The sequence below is a fragment of the Pelmatolapia mariae genome, linkage group LG4 (assembly GCF_036321145.2).
Source record: "Pelmatolapia mariae isolate MD_Pm_ZW linkage group LG4, Pm_UMD_F_2, whole genome shotgun sequence".
Lineage (NCBI taxonomy): Eukaryota > Metazoa > Chordata > Actinopteri > Cichliformes > Cichlidae > Pelmatolapia > Pelmatolapia mariae.
Genome location: NC_086230.1, coordinates 22,525,291 through 22,547,285, shown reverse-complemented (window position 1 = coordinate 22,547,285; position 21,995 = coordinate 22,525,291). Strand labels below are relative to the sequence as shown.

Here is a 21,995-nt window from a genome sequence, read left to right as displayed (position 1 = left end):
TCTCCTTTAGACCTTTGCCAAAAACTAATCCTCTAAAGATTTCATTTATTTACCCATTCTTTGAGCTATTTTTTTTTTTTTTTTTTTTTTTTTTTTTTAAAACCACAACATCCTCTTTAGGATACAGCACCATGAGATCTACAGGGATTTTGCCATCTATTTCCTTTCTTAGAGTTAAACATGTATCGTCCCAAAATATTTGAAATTTATTTCATGTCCAAAGATTTTGTGAGTGGGTGTCATTCATGTGACTCACATTGCTTTTAAGGTGTAACAAAGACACAAATTCAATTTTTTCTAACCAAATTCTCTCCAGTCTTTTGAGCTTGTGTGTCACCCACATAGAAGATAAATTCTCCTTTGTTATTTGTATGTCTAGTTCTTTTTTGTTTTAATGTAGGTATGATTCCTTTGTGCTTCTGGAGGCCTTGGTATATTTTCCAATTATTCTGTTTATGTTTCAATCTTAATATATACATTGTGATGCTAATAAAGAAATAAATGAAGAAAAAGAGAAAAACAATATTATGATGATGTAACAGGGAGATAGGAGGAGACACAGCTCCTCCTCCTGTTAGTTGTATTAAATGGCTCCTCCAGCGACTTTTCTCGAAATCAGTTCTTAGTTCACATCGACATCATGCTGGTGACTCTCTGTGCTCTCATCACTGCTCTAACATGTAAACACTTTGACTTCTTTTGCACACATATATACTAATGTCAGTGTGTTTCTCTTGACTCCATGTCTTCTTGTTCGCAGGTGTGAGTGGTGTGACGGTGGTGACACAGAAACCTCCTGTTCTATCAGTGAGGAAAGGAGAGACAGCCACCATGGACTGTAACCTGGGGACTGCAACAGATTCCAGGAGGAGTTCCTCAGTATGTGCTGAAGATGTATCATAGCTGGGGTTCTCCAAGCTATGGCTCTGGATTCTCTTCCCCAAAATTCACATCCACTCATCAGTCAACAACAGATTATCGTTTGATGATCAAAAATGTGGAGGAGGGAGACTCTGCAGTCTATTACTGTATCACATGGGACAGCTCTGTTAATGAGTACGCATCACAGTGATTTACACTGTGACAAAAACTTCCTCACTATTACTTCTGCTTTTTGGGCACAAACTCAGTGCACCATATAAACAATTAGTTCTTAAACATTGCTCTTTTAAATCTATTCATTGTTTTTCTTTATTTATTTCCACTTTCACTTTAAATAAACAAAGGACCAAAATATACACATATTATTCACACATAAAACCTCACATCATCAGCTTTTAATGTTATTTTACCGTAAAATATGTTTGACCAAAACATTCTCAACATATTAACTGGTTAATCTGATTTCAAGCCACAGTAAAAAGAAAAATGAGACCACACAAATCCTCTTTATATTACAGTTCAATAATTTCACTAATTCATGCTTCACTAAAATTCAGTCAAAATAAAACAAGACTGCATCAAACTCAGATCAGGGGCCCGTTCTTTGTACCTCGCTAAGTAAGTTAGCCGGATTTGAATGTTGACGATTTCGCGTGATCTTGGATCGTTCGGTTCCCCGAAGCTCATCTGGGACTTGCTGTCATAGCAACAGATCCGTAAGCGTAAACCTGCTCGGGAGCAGGTTTACTTTATGTAAACAGGATTAGATCGCGGCCACTCAGGTATGTCCGCTGCAGTTATATGAAAGCAACAGCGATATTTCGCCACTGTTTTACCATAAATAAATATTATCAGTGTAACTAAATATAATGCAGCAGTTGATGCTTTTATTGATTTCATACAGATACATACAGGTCATTTCCTAAAAAAAGGGAAATGTACTATTAATCATTCTGTTTCATGTATTTGATTATTTCAGATGTAATTCATATTTTAGAGTAGTAATAGTAAATTACTTCGTGTAATCAAGATGAGAGACCACGGCTATAAAAGAGAAGGTGGATTTGGGAAGTCTGTCGCAGCCATGTCCTGTCCGTTTGTACGCGAGCAACCCATTACGGAAGGTGCAAGATTGATAAGGAGAGTCTTCAGAATTCAGCGTATATTGCGGGATAGACAGGATCCTTTAGCTCAGCGCGACAGTGTGCTCATAGAGAGATATCGATTTTTTTGTTATTTACTTAACACTCTCTCTCTCTCTCTCTCTCTCTCTCTCTCTCTCTCTCATATATATATATATATATATATATATATATATATATAGATAGATAGATCGATCTCCCAACTTACTGTGCATGCTCCAGTCACCCCTCGCATGGGAACAGGTAAAAGTGATGGAGTGTTATGTAAAACTACACACAAAAAACCCCACAATGTCAATGTCACGGTACAAAAAGCCGGGGTGTGACGAGGGGGTGCAGGACCACCCTGTCTTTATTTGCTCTGCCCTTTTCTTGGTTGCTGTTATAAACAAACAAACAGATTATTGCAGGGTCTCTTTTCAAGAGACTAAAAGCAATATAAGTGATAAATATTACCATTCTGTAGAATATTCTTATATTTCACTTTTACTTGTTCCCATGTTCTAGTGGGTCCTGTTGTGGCTCTAATGTGAAAGAGGATATGATGTAATATAATATAATGTGGTATATCACATGATATAATGTAATATCATGGATCACTTACGAGTTTAATTTGTCAGCAACTTTCTGCCAGCTCTCTCTCCTTGCTTTTGCAGCCTTTGCAGTGTTCCCCTGCGTTTTAATTAAACTCTGAAACTCCTGAAATCCCTCAATCAAGAGTTCTTGCTCTGCTGCCGTGAAATACTGAGCGCGCTCCTTCGACATCTTCGCCGACCAATCACAGGGTTGCCGATCAATGTTTCTACTATGGATGCGTAGCCCCTTTTAAGCCACCCAGTGATCTCAGATTACTTCATCCAGCTATACTAATCGTCAACAACAAGTGTGTTCGGAGAACCGGATTAGCGAGCTCAAAGTTAGCGCGATGATTTGATCTTGGATGTGTCATTTGATCTTGGATGTAGTAAGCGAGGTACGAAGAACGGGCCCCAGATCAGCTAGTTGCAGAGAATTTTTATTTTGAATCAGCTTTAGTTTATCAGAAGCATGTTGATGAGGTAGAAAGAGAATGTAAACATATACAGATAAGTGAATTTCTCTGTGTTTATTTATTTCTATTGCTTTTTTTGGTTGTTGACAGAGGAAAACACAGGGCTTAAATACACAGGGAGTAACGAGGGGATAGGACACAGGAGGAGAGCACAGCTGGAAGCAATCACACAGGGACATGGAGGAAGTAAAACTGGAAATATTTACAAAGGATGCGAGACTATCAAAGTAAAAGAGTCACAGATTTGACACGAAAATCCAACTGACAGCAAAGACAGAGCGAACATGGGTCACAGAGACAAGGGTAGCTAACACTCACAAGGAGACATGACTGACTGGGGAGACACAGGAGATGAACGAACACAAAGACAAGGGTGACTCGACAGGAAACGAGGAAAAAAGGAACAGCGCAGAGAAAACACGGCAGCAGAGACTAAACACACGCTGAGATAAACACTAAGGGAGGGAGAACTAAGGTCACTGAAAACTTAAAAGGAAACCAAAATCATGAACAACAGTAATCAAAGAACATAAATCCAAAACCTGAAACACAAATACTGACCCAGTACTGTGACAAATACACTGATTAAGTCATTTATATCAGTTTTTGTAGAGCATATACAAAGAAGATTATGTGAAATCATTGAGATTGAAACAATAATGCTTAGAAAAAGGCAATGTTCACGGTATGAAATTATGAATTATTAATATCAGTAATTTAGTTTCAGTCTTCTATAAATAAAAGCTGTTTCGCTGAATCTCCTCCTCTTTCAGTTCTGCTCTCCTCTGTCTTTATAAGCTTCAGTATCTCTTCTCTTCTCACTACAGCCCCTCTCATCTTTCAGGATCAGTTTCACCACCTACTATCATAGTGCTGGGGATCCTCTGTGCTCTCATCACTGCTCTAACGTGTAAGATGTTTTTCTTATTGATTTTAAAATTTGTATATTTTGAGGTAAATCTTTCACTCATTTTTTTCTATGTTTCCTGGCAGATGCTGATGCAGTGATAGTGTTGACCCAAACACCTGCTGTCCACACAGTTTCTTCAGGTCAACAAGCTGTTCTCAACTGCAACATAGAGAGATATGATGGGAATTATGTTAACTGGTATAAACAAGTTCCTGGACGGGTTCCTCAGAAAGTTTTCACTATTCTGGCAGCTCACTTGAATTTGGAACAGGGTTCTCCTCTGACGGATTCAACTCTAAATCCTCATCAAACATTGATTCCTAGTTCATAATTAAACAGGCAGAGACAGGAGACTCTGCAGTGTATTACTGTAAGACATGGGACAGCTCTGCTAACAGTGGAGTATCACAGTGATTCACACTGTGACAACACCTCCACACAGATCCTTCTGCTTTTTAAGACTCTTTCACAACCTGGTAAAAGACACCTCTAACAAACAAATCTTCAAATAGTGTATTATTTGTTTGTTCATTTTTTTTGTAATATTTATCATTGAAATCATGAACAAAGCAAACTGGGGAAAATCCATATTATTCAGCCAATAACTACTCATATGCAAAATCATATACAAAAAGCAGACCTACATTGTTTTCATGTAGGTATAAGTAATATAAATTTAGACACAAGACTCAACTCTTAAATAGTTATAAACATAGATTCAGCATCATTAAATGTAAGAAATGAAGAAAATGTGTGATGTGTGACGATAAGGCCATTTGCATTTGAACTAAAATTGTTCAAGGAACTGCCTGTAATGATTCAAGTCTCTGATGGAGCTCCTCAGCATGTAGAGAGTTTTGAGGACAATTCACTTTACTTTGTAACAGGATTCTCCTCAGACTGACTAAATTCTACATCATCATTAGACGTGGATTTAGAGTTAAAAGGAGGAGGGTAAGCATTGTACTGCACTGAAACATAGACTCTATTGAGTAGAACATAACACAATCATGAATACTGAGACAAAAAACAAACAAAACACAACTGAGTGACACTACGGCTTTTATGAATTCTGAATAGTTAACATTTCCAACCATTAATTGTAGAACAAAACACATGAATACAAAAATGAATTTGAGTGTCTAAAACCAAAATGTTTTAGTAAACGCAAATTAGTCAGTCCTCTAATTGTTGTGTTTAACTCTCAAGATGTAGATGAGCGACACTGGTATTTGTTTTTGGGAATCAGGGGAACTATATCAAAACGTCTGTATCACAGTTAGGGATGGGTATCGTTTAGGTTTTATCCGATACCGGTGCCAAACCGGTACTTTTGAAACGGTGCCGGTGCTTAAAGAATGGAGAACACAAAATTGGTCCAGAAACCTCTCATGTTCAGCTGTTTCTTTTGTAAAAAGATAACAATGTTAGCCTTTTCTGAAGCTATAGGGCATATATGGTATCACTCTTGGCTGGAAGCAGTGTTTAAACAATGGAAAAAACACAAACTTTGTCCAAAAACCTCTCATGTTTAACTGTTTTCCACTTTTTCTTTGGTCATTTTAGCCTTTTTGGCCAGGGTGAAGGGAGTATCTGCCATCAAACAAGAAGACAGCCGCATGTAACTACGACGGTGTTTGCTAGTTTACCTTACATGCATTAATGTAATAATGTGGTTAGCGTACTCAACGTAAATTACACACGAACAACATTAAGCTACTCACGCAGAGAAGAACGGCTGCTGCTGCCATCATCATCCGTCATCATTTCTGCTACACTGGCAGGGCTAGGGGTCAGGACTCTACTCTTTGGGTTCTTGGGGGATGGTGCTAACTCCAGGTCCGATAACAGGCACCACACCCGCAGTAGATGTGCATGGTGTGAGGTCTCGCAGCAAGCTATCAAACACGGCGCATTTCTCGGCTTTAAAAAAAACGCTATGCGTCGCCAGGTGTTTCATCGGATTTGAGGTGTTACCTCCTTTGACAGTATCACAGTATCACCTTAAAGCACTTGTTGCAGGCTGCTGAGTTTGCATCTTTTGCTGCGAAGTACAGCCAGACTTTTGACCGCTTCGCCTTGGGCATTTTTAATCTGTAGCTCTGCTCTAAAAGAACGTACGTACCTGGGCCCGCCTACTATCCTTGGAAACGTAAAATGATTGGCTAGAATTGGCTCAGGAAAAAAAAGCACCGAAATAAAGCACCGAAATGTGCGCTGCTTTTCGGTCTGGTTACTACCGTTTATGTCAGACACTGGTACCCATCCCTAATCACAGTGATTTCATTTGTGAGAAATACCACAAAATACCATGTGGCTCAAGTTTGCAACAAAAAAAGGAGCCCACACAGTCCTAGTACTAAAATTATTCTCTTTTTTGAACTCTTTATTCAGTTGTTTAATATTCATAAATGGCGTAACATTTTATCAAATGTTCTCCTAATCCTTAACACTCCGGTTTCATGTGAATTTCCAGAGAAGTTCAAACATTTCAAGGTTGTTGATTATGTAATTATAGCAGGTAACTGTAAGGGTTAGCGGGATTCTGATCTTTTTTTTTGTCCAAACATAAAAACTTGTAATGGTAAAAGCATCAGTAATAAACCTGAAGGACATAGCAACCATCCTTCCATACACACATCTTTTTCCACTTATCCGGGGCTGGGTCGCAGGGGCAGCAGCCTAAGCAGAAGACCCTAGACCTCCTCCAGCTTCTCTGGGGGAACATCAAGGTGTTCTGAGGCCAGCCGAAAGATATGCATATCCTGGGTCTGCCCTGGGGAATCCTCCCAGTCAGACATGCCTGGAACACCTCACCCAGGAGACATAGCAAACAATTTTTCATAATAAAATGCAGTAGCACATTTTTAAGGGAGAGGAGGGAGACATCACAATCACCAATATTTATTAATACAAAAACAGAATTACCCTCCACTGAACATAAATTACCCAAACATCGCAAACTACGCAGATTTAGCTCCTCCTCCTGTCAGTCTCTCTGAGTTTCAGTGTCATATTTAATGGTTCACACCTCCTCTCCTCCTACAGAAGCAGTGCAATCTCGTTCTAAGTCACAGGTCTCAACACACAGTGACAACATGCTGGTGACTCTCTGTGCTCTCATCACTGCTCTAACATGTATGGAACCTCATTTATACTTCAGATTAGTAGTTATTTGTTGGATTCATATGTGCTTGTGTTTCTCTTGACTCCATGTCTTCTTGTTGTTTGCAGGTGTGAGTGGTGTGACGGTGCTCACACAGAAACCTCCTGTTTTATCAGTGAGTAAAGGAGAGACAGCCACCATGGACTGTAACCTGGGGACTGTTGATAACACTGTCTATTGGTATAAACAGATTCCAGGAGGAGTTCCTCAGTTTGTGCTGTATTTTCATCATAGCTATAGTTCTCCAAGCTATGGCTCTGGGTTCTCTGCTCCAAAATTCACATCCACTTATCAGTCAACAAAAGATTATCGTTTGATCATCAACAATGTGGAGGAGGGAGACTCTGCAGTTTATTACTGTAAGACATGGGACAGCAATGCTGCTGTATCACAGTGATTTACACTGTGACAAAAACCTCCCCACTGATACTTCTGTTTTTTGATGCTCTTTTTTTTTTTTCACATGCTGACAAAAGACCCATTCAACAACCTCGGTTTAAACCCACCACCTTCAAATTGTGTGTTTATTTTATTTTTTTTATTTTAATGTTCATCAATGAAAACTCAACAACTTCAGACAGTCTGCTAATAAATACTGAATTACTTTTTCTGATATATTTTTACATTCATCACTGATAGTAGAAAATATCGAGGAATATGATGACCACCAACAACACAAGGTGTCATATATATATGTACACAATTATGTGCATTTTAAATTATGTGCATCTAACACAATTAAACCAATTATGTGTGCATTTTTAAATAACAGCAATTTGACAAACAGTTTCCTAAAACTCTGATAACTGTCACATTCTAGCTGCAGTAAATGACATTAATCAGCCTAAACAGATACTGATAAAGTTGCATAATGAGGTTTAAAAATGTTTCATATGAAATAAAAATGCAGCTAAATTGAATTTTATCTGTTGCTTCTCTTCTCACTACAATTCTTTTCACATCTCAGCTGAATATTAAAGGATGTTTACACCTCACACTGACAACACGCTGGGGACTGTCTGCTCTCTCATCACTTCTCTAAAGTGTAAGACGTTCTTCTCATCTGTTTCATAGCCCATCTTTTTAGAGAAAGACATTTCACACATGTTTTTCTGTGTTTGTTTGCAGATGTTAATGCAGCGGAAGTGTTTATCCAGATACCTGCTGTCCACAAGGTTTCTCCAAGTCAAGAAGTTGTTCTCAGCTGCAACGTGGTTGAATTATGTTAGATGGTCTAAACAAGTTCCTGGAGGGGTTCCTCAGTTTTCATTCTGGCAGCTCACTTGGCTTTGGAACAGGTTCTCTGTCCCCAGACATGGGAAGTAACCAAGTACAAATACTTACTTACTGTACTTAAGTACAAAGTTTTCAACTAGCTGTTCTCAACTGCAACATTGAGAGAGATGATAGAAATTCTGTTAGCTGGTATAAACAAGTTCCTGGGGAAGATCATCTGTATGTTCTAAGATTTCTCCATTCTGACAGCTCACCCAGCTTTGAAACAAGATTCTCCTCAGAACGATTCAACTCTACGTCCTCATCAAACATTAATTACCATTTAACTATCAAGTTCGCAGAAATAGAAGACACTGTACATATCACAGTTGTTCACAATGTGTTACAAACCTCTTGAGCAGTACATATGCTTTCTTAGACTCATTCACTTGAGTATAGTCCAATCAAGAAAATTCAGAGTAACATACAACCTCCAGATAATGTCTTATTAAACATTGGATTGCTCATTTTTTTAAATTATTTTTTTTACCTTTAACCTGCTCAAATACAACATTAAAAAAGCTCAAAGCTTTTATGTCAGCTGGTACAAACAGGTCCCTGGTTCTTCTCCTCATTTCTGAGATTTCATCATTCTCACAGCTCAACTGCATTTTGAGCAGGATTCTCCTGAGACAGATTAATATCTAAATCCTGACCAAACACTGATTTCAAGTGTTTTATCAATCATGCAGAGACAGGAGACTCTGCAGTGAGTTTCTGTCAGACATGGGAAGACTCTCCCAATAAATCTGGTTCATAGCGAAGCAGACTGTGGCCAAAAACTTACTGAGAAACAGTACAGCTCTGATTAAAGCTGGCCAATAATGAGGACTTCATTAAGTCTTACACAAAACAAGTGACATGAAGGAATAAACATGACTACACAGAGAGAGAGAGAGACAGTTATAAAATACAAAGAGATGAAAGGAATGAGATGTGACAGTGAAAGTTGGTCTCAACCTGATGTTTCAGTTCCTCTCCCCTCATCAGTGACAGTCAGGAGGTTTTTGTACAGCCATGTATACAAACTGAATCACTGTGGTATTCGGACAAGGCACCAAGCTGGTTGTGACAGGTAAGTACTTTTTAACTGATCATAAAACAACAGAGATTTAGCAAAAATCTACCGATGACTACTTAATTCAATATGTTTCTTGTTCAGCATCATTTATTACGATTTTGTACAATCTGAAATAGTTTCAGGTTGTCTCATATACAGGAGACATGAATTACTTATGTTTAAAAAATGTGAAATAGTTTCAAACCAGTTCTCTGACAATGGTGTGAAATATGTTGTTTTTCCGTTCTTATTGCTTTCAATTTATGTTTAGGTTGGCATTTCAAAAACATACAGAGGCACGTTTTCTCTTTCTTCAATAGCAGTTAACAGTGTTACTAAAGTTCAAAATTACTTTGAAATGATTAGAACTTTTCTTTGACATGAAAGAAAATTACCCACATTAGCTGACATGTTATGCAGAAACCTGTAGAATTAAATCAAAGACATCTTACATGGAAAGTTAAACAGTAACTAATCATATTTTATTTCGTAAAAATATAAAAAGAAATTAAAATGATATGTTGGATCCATATATTTTGGTATTGTACATTAGTTTTGTTTTCTTCTAACTTCATAACAAATGTTATGTTTATTTCATATTGACTCTTCTTGATTTCTTCTGGTTTTATGACTTCAATTCCAATCTCCTTCTTTCCTTTCATTTATCTTTGTTTTTGTTGTTTTTGTTTTCTGAACATCCTTCATGTATTTTCAGGCTCCAGCCTCCCTCCTCCTGTCCTGACAGTCTTCCCTCCGTCCAGTGCTGAGCTCCAGTCCAACACAGCTTCTCTGGTCTGTCTGTCCAGTCAGTCTGTGCCTTTTGCAGATGTGAGCTGGTTGGCTGGTGGGAGTCCAGTGAGCAGTGAGATCTCTACCAGCACTGCTGTTCAGAGACCAGACCAGACTTACCAAATCAGCAGCTCTCTGACCATCCAGACATCAGACTGGAACATGGATAAGGTTTATACATGTAAAGTGTCTTTGGGCTCACAGACTTCAGAGAAAACCATCAAGAAGTCAGAATGTCCCACTGAATAGTCGAGGACCAGAATGTGCATTTAAAGTCTGCTTCTTTACTGCTTGTGCTCTTTGCTCATTACAGTCTTTACATGTTAGAAATCAGAATAAAGCAAAAGGTTTAAGTCATGTATTCATTTGCTGGTTTTTAACAAGTATTTTCAGGGATTCATATTTTGCATTAAATTAATAAAAAGCATTGGTTTAAAAATGTGTTTTCTTGTGAGTAAATAAGAAACTGTGTCACTGTTTTGTTAGTAACATAAATTTAAGGTGATTGAAACTAACTGTTACATTTTAGAGAGGGGCACACAGAGGGAAAAAAACATTCATAAGTACAAAATTTTCAATTCTGTTGCTCCCATAGTTTAAACATAAGTATATTCTGACATATAGACTAAGTAATATTTGAACACTCGAGAGCATCATTTAATATTTCTTCATGAGTAAGAGAGAAGGCAAGTGTCACTGGTTTAAAATGTTGGTTGTGGATTTGCAAATGAATCTTCACACTCAGTTAGTGAAGCATCACCTCTCTGTGCTTCTGTTTGTTCTTGCCCAGGATGCACCTGCAGGTCTTAGTAACTCATTTATAACCTCAAGTAAATGACGTATCAGCTTTCTGTAAAATAAAATGGAACTGCTGTTTTTAATGGAAATGTTTCAGTTCATATCATTTGATCATTCAGAGACAGTTAGCTGAATACAGTTCGATGTTTGCCTAAACCTAACGTATTTACTGTTAAGGAACACTAAATGAAGTCCAGTTATGAAACTAAATCTTTCTGCATATTTCTGTTGTCATTTCTTGTTTTGCGTTGAACATTAAAACTATTACATATAACCAGTGTTGGGCAAGTTACTTTGAAAAAGTAATTCAATTATAGTTACTAGTTACTTCTTCAAAAAAGTAACTGAGTTAGTAACTGAGTTACAATATTCTAAAAGTAATTAATTACTTGAAAAGTAACTATTGCGTTACTTTAAAAAAAAAGTTTAACCCTCTGGGGTCCAGGGTATAACTGGCCATTTTAACTACTTTGGATTTTCCCTCCACATTTTACCTTTAAAAACTATTTACTTTGCCTTGTTTGGTATCATCCTTTTCAGCATAATCTCACATGTCTGAATTTACAGTCATGTTTTCATTTTGACATACTGTATTAACACAATTGATCTAAAATCAGACAAAAACCATAAAATCAGAGTAGAAAAAGTTTATTTTTTACTGTAACAACCACAAACATCTTTAATGAATCATATTTCATAACTTTAAATGCAACTATAAATTGTCAATTTTAAAATCCTATGCACAAGTTTACTTTTACCCTTTTTTTAAATAACCATTTCAAACCATTTACAGAACAATCAGCTGTTCTGCATTCAATAAGATGCCACACAAATTATTTGTGCCACTCCAAATATTTCTGTCCACTATAAAGGAGAACATCACAGCCTGATACCTGCAGGTCTGACAGCAGCAGGTGTATCACTGCTGTTTCTACCTGGAGACAGCAGTCGCCTCATTGTTCTGACACACAACACAAAACTATCCACAACACTACACACTAACTACACAAGACAACTCCTAAAACTTCCGCTGTTTTTTTTTTTGTTTTGGTCATAAGCAGAGAGTGCTTGCTAGTGCTGTCCTTAGACAGTAAACGTGACGAAACTATTGAGGAAAAAACGCCGCGTATATATTGTTTATCGTGACTCTGGTTTTACGTGGCCTATCGACATAATTTATAAACTGGTATATGTCACCTTGTTGCTTTGTCTTTAAGTGGTCATGTGATTGGCTTACCACGACTACTTTATTCTTCCTCAGTCAAACAGCAGCACTCATGCAATTGTTTTGCCCCCTTAGCTCCAGGTGTTGTGCTAGACAGTGATCGTGATTTTCGCGTCCGCAGGAGCGCGCGCAGCTGCTTAAAGCTGTAGCGTCCAGATTACTTACGTAGTCAGCTACTTCCGTGCTACTGATATAAGATGCGGTAAGCTGAACACAGCTTCAACCGTCTGTTTGTTGAAAAATAGTAACGGACCGCGTTTCCTTGTTAGTAACTGCAACGGCATTGTAACGATAGGAATAGTAATTAGTTAGATTACTCGTTACTGAAAAAAGTAACGCCATTAGTAACGCCGTTACTTGTAACGCCGTTATTCCCATCACTGCATATAACCAGTAGGTAATGTCTAACAAGAACAGAAGTTGAATGAAAAACACAAAACACTGGGCAGAAGACCCAGGACCATAACACATGAAGGCAATCCATTTCTTCCACTTTTGTGAAAAGGCGTCTCCTTTAGACCTTTGCAAGAAACTCATCCTCTAATAAAGATTTCATTTATATACCCATTCTTTGAGCTATTTGTTTTTTGGAACCAACAATGAGCCTTTTTTTAAACCACAACATCCTCTTTAATTACTCCAAGATACAGCACCATGGGATCTACAGGGATTTTGCCACCTATTTCCTTCCTTAGAGTTAAACATGTATCGTCCCAAAATATTTTAAATTTATTTCATGTCCAAAGATTTTGTGAGTGGGTGTCATTCATGTGACCACATTGCCTCCTGCTGCTGTGACTCACATTGCTTTTAAGGTGTAACAAAGACACAAATTCAATCTTTTCTAACCAAATTCTCTCCAGTGTTTTGAGCTTGTGTGTCACCCACATAGAAGATAAATTCTCCTTTGTTATTTGTATGTCTAGTTATTTTTTGTTTTAACGTAGGTATGATTCCCTCTGTGCTTCTGGAGGCCTTGGTATATTTTTCCAATTATTCTGTTTATATGTTTCAATCTTAATATATACTCTATGATGCTAATAAAGAAATAAATGAAGAAAAAGAAAAAAAGAAAAACAATATTATGATGATGTAACAGGGAGAAAGGAGGAGACACAGCTCCTCCTCTTGTTAGTTGTATTAAATGGCTCCTCCAGCGACTTTTCTCGAAATCAGTTCTTAGTTCACGTCGACATCATGCTGGTGACTCTCTGTGCTCTCATCACTGCTCTAACATGTAAACACTTTGACTTATTTTGCACACATATATACTAATGTCAGTGTTTATCTCTTGACTCCATGTCTTCTTGTTGTCAGGGCCGTTGCTAGCCATTTGGGTGCCCTAAGCACAAATGCTTTATGGTGCCCCCCCCCCCCGCCACTGAAAAAAAAAACAAAAAAACATTAATACTTTTGAATTTCTCAGTGGAATTTGTTTAATTAAATAACAACAAACATGACAGTTAAACAAATAAATAAGGTTAAAGGAGGTTAAAAATACTGTTACAAATAAATACTGAAACAAAAATTGAACATTGGAACAAGAACAAAGAGCCTGGCAATAATGTGTAATTTTTTTTATAAAAAAATAATATATATAATATAATAGTATTATTATTAATATATTTACAAATAGTTTCACAATAGAATTTAAATAAGAAACTTAAATAAGAAAAATAAGAATTTGAACACAAAAGCCACATTCCTTAAGTAACTATGTTAAACATTTTTACAATTAGTTGTCAGAGTATGCCCTAGAGAGGCACACGCCGGCATTTTCTGGTTGCAAAATCAGCTATAAGGTCATCATATGATAGCTTCTGAGCCACGTCACCATTGATGCTGATAACAGCCAGACCACTTAAACATTCCTGCCCCATTGATGAACGCAGGTACGTTTTAATGAGCTTGAGCTTTGAAAAGCTTCGCTCAGCAGAGGCAACTGTGACAGGCAGGGTCAGTGCAATACGCAGAGCAATCCACAGATTGGGATATACCTCTTGAAGCTGATTGTCATGTAAAAATGACAGCATTTCCAAAGCAGACGTCTGTGGTGGCAGCTGAGGAAGGTTGATGATTTCCTGCATCATCTCAGGTCCATCAATGTCAGCTACTCCCTTATCTGTCAGTGTCTTCTGTACTTCAGTGCAGTGTTTTTTTAAATCCTCCTTGGACATCCCATTCACTTTGCTGAAATCAAGCAGCACTCCATATTTCTCCTTCACTTGATTCATGGTCTCAAACCTCTCCTGTAGGGACATTAAAGCAGAGTCCACAACACAATTGAAAAATGTGACCTCAAGCTTTTTAAGGGCATCATGGAGGGGCTCATCAACAGCTTCATATGCAAACTGCCTTTTTGTGCTCCTGAGCCTTTTCTCCTTCAACTGTGGTTCTATGTTCAGGGCCTCACAGAGTTCTTTGGCAGCTGACACAGCCTCATCAAACCCAGACTGTCTGTATTTAGAGAGGTTACTTTTGGCAGTGTCAATGAGCCTGACAGCAACATCGAGCTGCATGGAGCTGGACTGTAGTAACTTGTTCACCTGGTTTGTGATTGTAAGAAGTTCACACCACACGATGGAGCAAATCAAAAATCGAAATGAGGCTACTTCCTCAGCAAGCACTTGAGCCTCCACCTTTGCGACTGCATCACTTACAGCTTCTCTGGCCTCCAGGAGAGCATCCCTCACTTCTTTTGTCTGACTCCGGACAGCAGTTACACTTTGAAGCCTGCTTTCCCATCTAACGTCACTCCAAGATTTAAGTGTCAATTTCACATGTTTTGTTAAAATGGCCCATCGCTGGGTGGCACTGGAAAAGAAATTGAACAACTTCTGCAAATACCCAAAGTAGCCAGTTGCATCTGGAGAGGACTTGGCAGCATCAGCTATGACCAGATTCATCGTGTGAGCTCCACAAGGCACAAACAATGCTCTCGGGTTTAATTGTAGCAGTCTGGCCTGAACACCTTGCTTCTTCCCCTTCATGTTGGCCCCATTGTCATAGGCCTGTCCTCGACAGTTTTCAAATGGAATGCCAAGCTCCTTCAACTTGTCAAGGACAACATTGGACAGGTTAAGGCCAGTTGTTTGCTCCACATTTATATAGCCAAGAAAGTATTCTTTAATATCTGGTTGTGCTTGGAAACAAACAATGCGTACTATGACTGACATTTGTTCAGTGTGACTCACATCTGGAGTACAGTCAAGAATGATGGAGAAGTATTTTGCCAACTGGATTTGCTTCACAATGGCGCGGAATGTTTCTGAAGAGATAATCTGAATTAGTTCGTTCTGTGTCTCAGGGCTGAGGTAATGTGTGTGGGAACCTTCATCTTTTATGTTGGCCAAGTGATTTGCCATTACAAGGTCATATGTTGCCATAAGCTCTACTTCCTTCAAGAAGTTGCCATTGTCCGGCTCATAAAGACGGTCAGAAGAGCCCCTAAAAGACAAATTTCTGGAAGCCAGTGAGAGAGTTATTGAGAGTAATCGTTTGAGAATCTCTCGCCACTTTTTCCTTTCTGCCTCTAGTAAGGTCAACTCCTGTTGATCTATTGCCATGCTTTTCTTTAGCCGTGTGTCCAGTTCTCTCCACTTAAGCATGCACTGTATGTGGTCTTGGCTACACTCATGACCCCTCAAACGGATGTTGATGTTCGACCAGTCACTGAAGCCCTCTGTACTCAGCTTTATATCCTTCACACTGAAAAGCTTACATGCAAAGCAGAACACAGCATTGTTCTGCGGTGAGTACACTAACCAGCTCCGGTGAACCTTTTCTCCATTGGGAAGAATTTTGAACTTAAGGCTAGTGTGAAATGCTCTTCCATCAGGCCCCTTTGGAAAATTAAAATCAGAGCTGACATTAAAAGGACCTCTCCGCACAATTTCAACACGATCAGCATCTACAATGTGAGCTGGCCAAAGAGCAGGATCGGTTGAAGGGGGCACACATGTCTCCACAGTGTCACTTTCTGATAGTCTCTCAGTGACAGGACTCTCAGTGGTACTTGTGTATGGAACTGTACCTGAACTGGTGGTTGATGGTTCTTGTTCTTCTTGGCTAGGGATTGTTGCAGGGTCTACAATGGCTGGTGGTTGATGTCCAGGGATGGCACTACTACTGGATGGTTCATCCTGTCCTTGAGATCCTCCTTGAACATATTTAAGCATTGACCCTGCATACAAGAGAAAATATTCAGGGATTTTACAGAAATACAATTTTGAATCTACAGTAGGCCTACGAAAAATTGCATTATAAGACTAATAAATTAAGTAAGTCACTGGTACATTTAAAAATTACTAACTATATTTTACATGTATAGATTTTCATAATGGCAAATGGCAATATAAACATGCTGTACATAATTTGATATAAATGCGCAAGTAGGAAATCTATATTACTGGAAGATATAGGTTTCATATTACACTGTAATATGAAACCTATATCTTATTTATGCCGCATAAATAAGATATGCGTCTTTATAGATATCCTGAAATGCAGCAACATACAAAGTAATCTTGTCTAATCTGATAATAATACTTGACTGCATCACTGACCTATCCCAAAGTTAAGGTTAATCAGTAGCATGCATGACGTTAGCCAGCTAGCAACCTGAGGAGGGAAATGCTAGTCTCACGATTGCTAACGTTATCTGAAAACCGTCAATTGAGTGACCATGATGAGTTGCTTTTAGTAGTCCATTCTATATTCATATCCACAACGTAAACAAACTACCCAACATCAATCATTTGCAACATTTGTTAACACAGTATGAACACTGCTAACGGGAGCTATCACAGAGTTGACGGACATGAGCGTGCAAGCAAGGGCTACAATAATGAACTTTTTTTATTATTATTATTTAAACATTGCCTTACCGGCAAGCGACGCCTGAGTTTCATCACGCTTCCTCTTCTTCTTTCTTTTCTCCGCTCCCGACTCCTGTTGCCGTTTCGAGGCCATGTTCAAACAGGTGTTTACCAATACCGAATTGAGGCATTATAGAACAGACCACTGGGAGTGGGGGGGGGCACCAGGAGGAGACTGGAGACAGGGCACAAAGCAGATTCACCCCTTTTCTCGGGAAAATTGTTTTATGTTGCTTTTGTATTGTTTAACCATATTAATGCATATGATATTTATAGTATTAATATGGTTTACTTTTTTTTTTTTTTACGACCCTGATTTTTTTGGTGCCCTACCGGCCATTTGGTGCCCTACGCAGTGTGCGTTATGTGCGTTTGCGGAGCTACGGCACTGCTTGTTGTTTGCAGGTGTGAGTGGTGTGACGGTGCTGACACAGAAACCTCCTGTTGTGTCAGTGAGGAAAGGAGAGACAGCCACCATGGACTGTAACCTGGGGACTGTTACTAACTATGCTGCTTATTCGTATAAACAGATTCCAGGAGGAGTTCCTCAGCATGTGCTGAGGATGTATCATGACTGGAGTTCTCCAAGCTATGGCTCTGGGTTCTCTGCTCCAAAATTCACATCTACTCATCAGTCAAGATCAGATTATCGTTTGATCATTAAAAATGTGGAGGAGGGAGACTCTGCAGTCTATTACTGTAAGACAGGGGTGTCAAACTCAATTGCACAGGGGGCCAAAACTCAAGGCACACTTTAGGTCGCGGGCCAAACAAGATAAATATTTATTGAACACACTAAAACAATGTTTTTTAAACATAAATATGAATAAAAAACAGACAGGAATATTATTCCAGATTAAATAAACTTAAAAAAATAAACTTTAACTTTAAATATTTTGCTCTTCATAAAAATATATCCTGTCAAAATTATGCAAGTTAGAAATATGAACATGCTGCCAAAAACCCCAGAAAAAATAAATGAAAGCATATACAAGATTCGAGCCACATGTAGACGGAGCTGGGGCATTGCTTCAGGAATGGAACTAATAAACTGTGCAGCCCATTCAGTGTCGTACTTTCCCTTGAGTGTACCTATCATTACACTGCAGCTCCATCCGAATCTGCACAGGTGCAGTTCAGCAAAGTCCGCTTGGCAACAGGGAAAGTGAGGCAAGTTGCACTGGTGCATTTGTGACAGCTTTACTTGAAATGTGCCATGTCCATGAACTGACAGATTTCCTTGCTGAGCTCAAAAACTCTACTGAGAATTTTTCCCCGACTCAGCCAACGGACCTCTGTATGATAAGGAATGTCGGCAAACTCCGAATCTATTTCCCACATAAAAGACTGAAATTGACGGTGATTTAAACCTTAGCTCGGATAAAATTTACGGTTTGCGTTAAGGTGATCATTACATGCTCCATTTTTAGCACTTTACCACACAGCGTTTCCTGGTGTATGATGCAGTGATATGCTGTTAACTCACCGTACAGTTCTCCTCCTGCATCCTTACTCGCATCCTGCTGACTAGTCCGCTTTTTTCACCGCACAACACCGGCGCCCCATCTGTTGTAAGTCCAACAAGTTTGTCCCAGGGCAGTTTCATGTCGGTTACACTTTGACATACGTTTTAAAAAATGTCTTTTCCTGTCGTTGTCCCGTGCATCGATTTAATGTTCAATATTTCCTCTCCATGGATGAAGATGGCCAGCTGTGCAATGTCCATCATGTCTATACTTTCATCCACAGCAAATGCAATAAAGTTTTTGCTTCTTTCACACAACTGTGTTCTTAAATCAGTGGCCATCTCACAAACCCGATCAGCAATCGTATTTCTCCTCAGGCTCACATTTGCCAAAATCTGCGTTTTGTCTGGACACAAGATGTCGCACAGCTTCATCATGCAGCTCTTCAGAGTGGTACCGGGCTGATTTGGCTATCTCCTCTGCTACAATAAAACTTTGTGATTTTGCTCTGGTGAAAAAGGTCTGCTGAAATGTCAGATTCTTCTTTAGCGCTTCTACTTTCTGTAGTTTCTGCATTTAGGTTTTTCAGCTTATCCTGACGTTTTGTCTCGTAGTGCCGTCTTAAATTAAATTCCTTAATTACAGCCACATTAGCTCCACTAATAAGACACACGGGTTTACCAGCAATGTCTGTAAACATATATTCAGTCACCACCTGTGGCTGAAAGGCTCTGCTTTCAGAATCAACTTTTCTCTCCACCATTGTGAGCGGCTAGATTGACGTGGGAATGTTCCCAGTTAGCCTAGCGTTTGGCAAGAAGGCTGCAGCGCTGCATTATGGGATCTGTAGTTTGTATATTATTAGCGCCTCATATCGCCGGGCCATGCATAACAATAAAAATACATCTATATAAAATGATCTCGCGGGCCGGATATAAATGTACGACGGGCCGGATGTAGCCCACGGGCCTTGAGTTTGACACATGTGCTGTAAGACATGGGACACCTCTGTTAATGAGTACGCATCACAGTGATTTACACTGTGACAAAAACTTCCTATTACTTCTGCTTTTTGTGCACAAACTCAGTGCACCAAAGGCACACAATTAGTTCTTAAATATTGCTCTGTTAAATTTATTCATTGTATTTTTTTCATTTGCACTTTCATTTTAAATAAACAAAGCACCAAAATATACACACATTATTCACACATAAAACCTCACATCATCAGCTTTTAATATTATTGTACTGTAAAATATGTTTGATCAAAAACATTCTCAACATGTTAATTCTAAATCAGATTCCAAGCTGTAGACTCTAGTTGCAGAGAGAAGAAGCATGTTATTGAGGTAGAAAGAGAATGTAAACACATAAGTGAATTTCTCTGTGTTTGTGTATTTCTATTTTTTTTTAGGTGATCAATGTATCAGTGTATCTATCTAGTGTAATTTATCTAGCTGTATTTGCTGTTACAGAAACCCAGAATATTACAACGGAGGAAAACAAAACTGGAAGTTAGAAAAACACAGAGCTAGAAGTTATCAGGAGCCATAGAGAAAACACATAGCAATAAGGGAGTATGATGGTACAACATAACAATAGACAGAGGAAAACACAGGGCTTAAATAGACAGGGTGTAACGAGGGAATCAGACACAGGAGGAGAGCACATCTGGGAGCAATCACACATAACCGGACGTGAAGGAAGCAAAACTGGAAACATTAAGAAAGAACACGAGACTATCAAAGTAAAACAGGAAGCAGGAAAAGGCACGGAGATACAGACTTGACACAAAAATCCAACTGAGACAGAGATGAGTCGAGGAACTATGAATCGACTAAGACAACTATAATAAATGTGAATACCTGCAGGGAGGTAACACAGATGATCTGACGAAGACTAAAAGGACACACAGAGACTAAATACACAGAAGGGAGATTAGGGGAAGTGGAAACACATGAGGAAACACCTGACACAATAGACCATAATGACACCACAGGGTAAGAGTAAAATAAGCACACAGAACATAGAAACAGGACTTTCAAAATAAACAGGAAACATGAGGGGTGATGACACGAAAGGACCTAAAACACAAAAGACTAAAACAGCCACGTAGGCCTGAGAGAAATTAAGTAGATAAGCGAAAAATGAAAATAACAAAATACAATGAAACTCAAAACACTGGGTCACATGACCCAGGACCATGACATTAATAACAAAAGCACTAATTTGAAATTAATAAGATTTTGACATGAATAAAGATTTTTTGAGTACTTGGGTTTTCTCTTATTTCAATAGCAGTTAACAGTGTTACTAAAGTTAAAAAATATTTTTAAGTAATGAGAAACTGGCTCAACAGTTTTCTTTGAAATGAAAGAAAATGATTCACAGTAGCTGACATGTTATGCAGAAACCTGTAGAATTAAATCCTAGTCATATTTTATTTTGGAAAATTTTAAAAGAAAATTCAGTGTTGGATTATTATTTCAATATATTTTTGCAGACTTTTTCATTACAAATATTCTGTTTATTCCATATTGACTCCTGTTGATTGATTTCTTTTGTTTTCATTGCTTAATTTCTAATTTCTCATTATCTCCTTTCCTTTGATTTTTCTTTTCTTTTTTTAAAAAAAGTGTCAGTTCATGTATTTTCAGGTTCCAGCCTCCCTCCTCCTGTCCTGACAGTATTCCCTCCGTCCAGTGCTGAGCTCCAGTCCAACACAGCTTCTCTGGTCTGTCTGTCCAGTCAGTCTGTGAAATTTGCAGATGTGAGCTGGTTGGCTGGTGGGAGTCCAGTGAGCAGTGAGATCTCTACCAGCACTGCTGTTCAGAGACCAGACCAGACTTACCAAATCAGCAGCTCTCTGACCATCCAGACATCAGACTGGAACATGGATAAGGTTTATACATGTAAAGTATCTTTGGGCTCACAGACTTTACACAAAATTATCAAGAAGTCAGAATGTCCCACTGAATAGTCGAGGATCAGAATGTGCATTTACAATATGCCTCTTTATGCTTCTGCTGTTTGCTAAGTCTGCATGTTCTGTCTACCTTATATACCATGTAAAGATGTAGAGAAACTTATTCATGTATTCATCACTTCAAGACTAGATTATTGTAACTCTCTTTACTTGGGACTCCAATTTTCCTTCCTTCAGCGATTGCAATTGCTACAAAATGCTGCAGCACGTCTCTTAACCGGCACTAGAAGGTATGATTCCATCACTCTGTTCTAGCCAACTTACACTGGCTTCCTATTAAATATCGATTTGATTTTAAGATCTTATTGTTTACTTATAAAATTCAAAATAATAGGGCGCCTAATTACTGAGCTGATCTCCTCTGTCAG

At 38.5% G+C, this 21,995-nt stretch overlaps 1 protein-coding gene and 1 pseudogene across 1 annotated transcript; both read left to right on the top strand.

The window, feature by feature from the left end:
- Positions 1-640: 640 nt before the first annotated feature.
- On the top strand, positions 641-10,663 carry LOC134625459 (immunoglobulin lambda-1 light chain-like; annotated as a pseudogene).
- A 6,604-nt stretch (positions 10,664-17,267) lies between these two features.
- Positions 17,268-21,621, top strand: LOC134626752 (immunoglobulin lambda-1 light chain-like). Its single transcript, XM_065470696.1, has 3 exons — positions 17,268-17,361; positions 17,581-17,922; positions 21,284-21,621. The coding sequence occupies exons 1-3, from the start codon at positions 17,268-17,270 to the stop codon at positions 21,619-21,621; spliced, it is 774 nt and encodes a 257-aa protein (XP_065326768.1).
- The last annotated feature ends 374 nt before the right edge of the window (positions 21,622-21,995 follow it).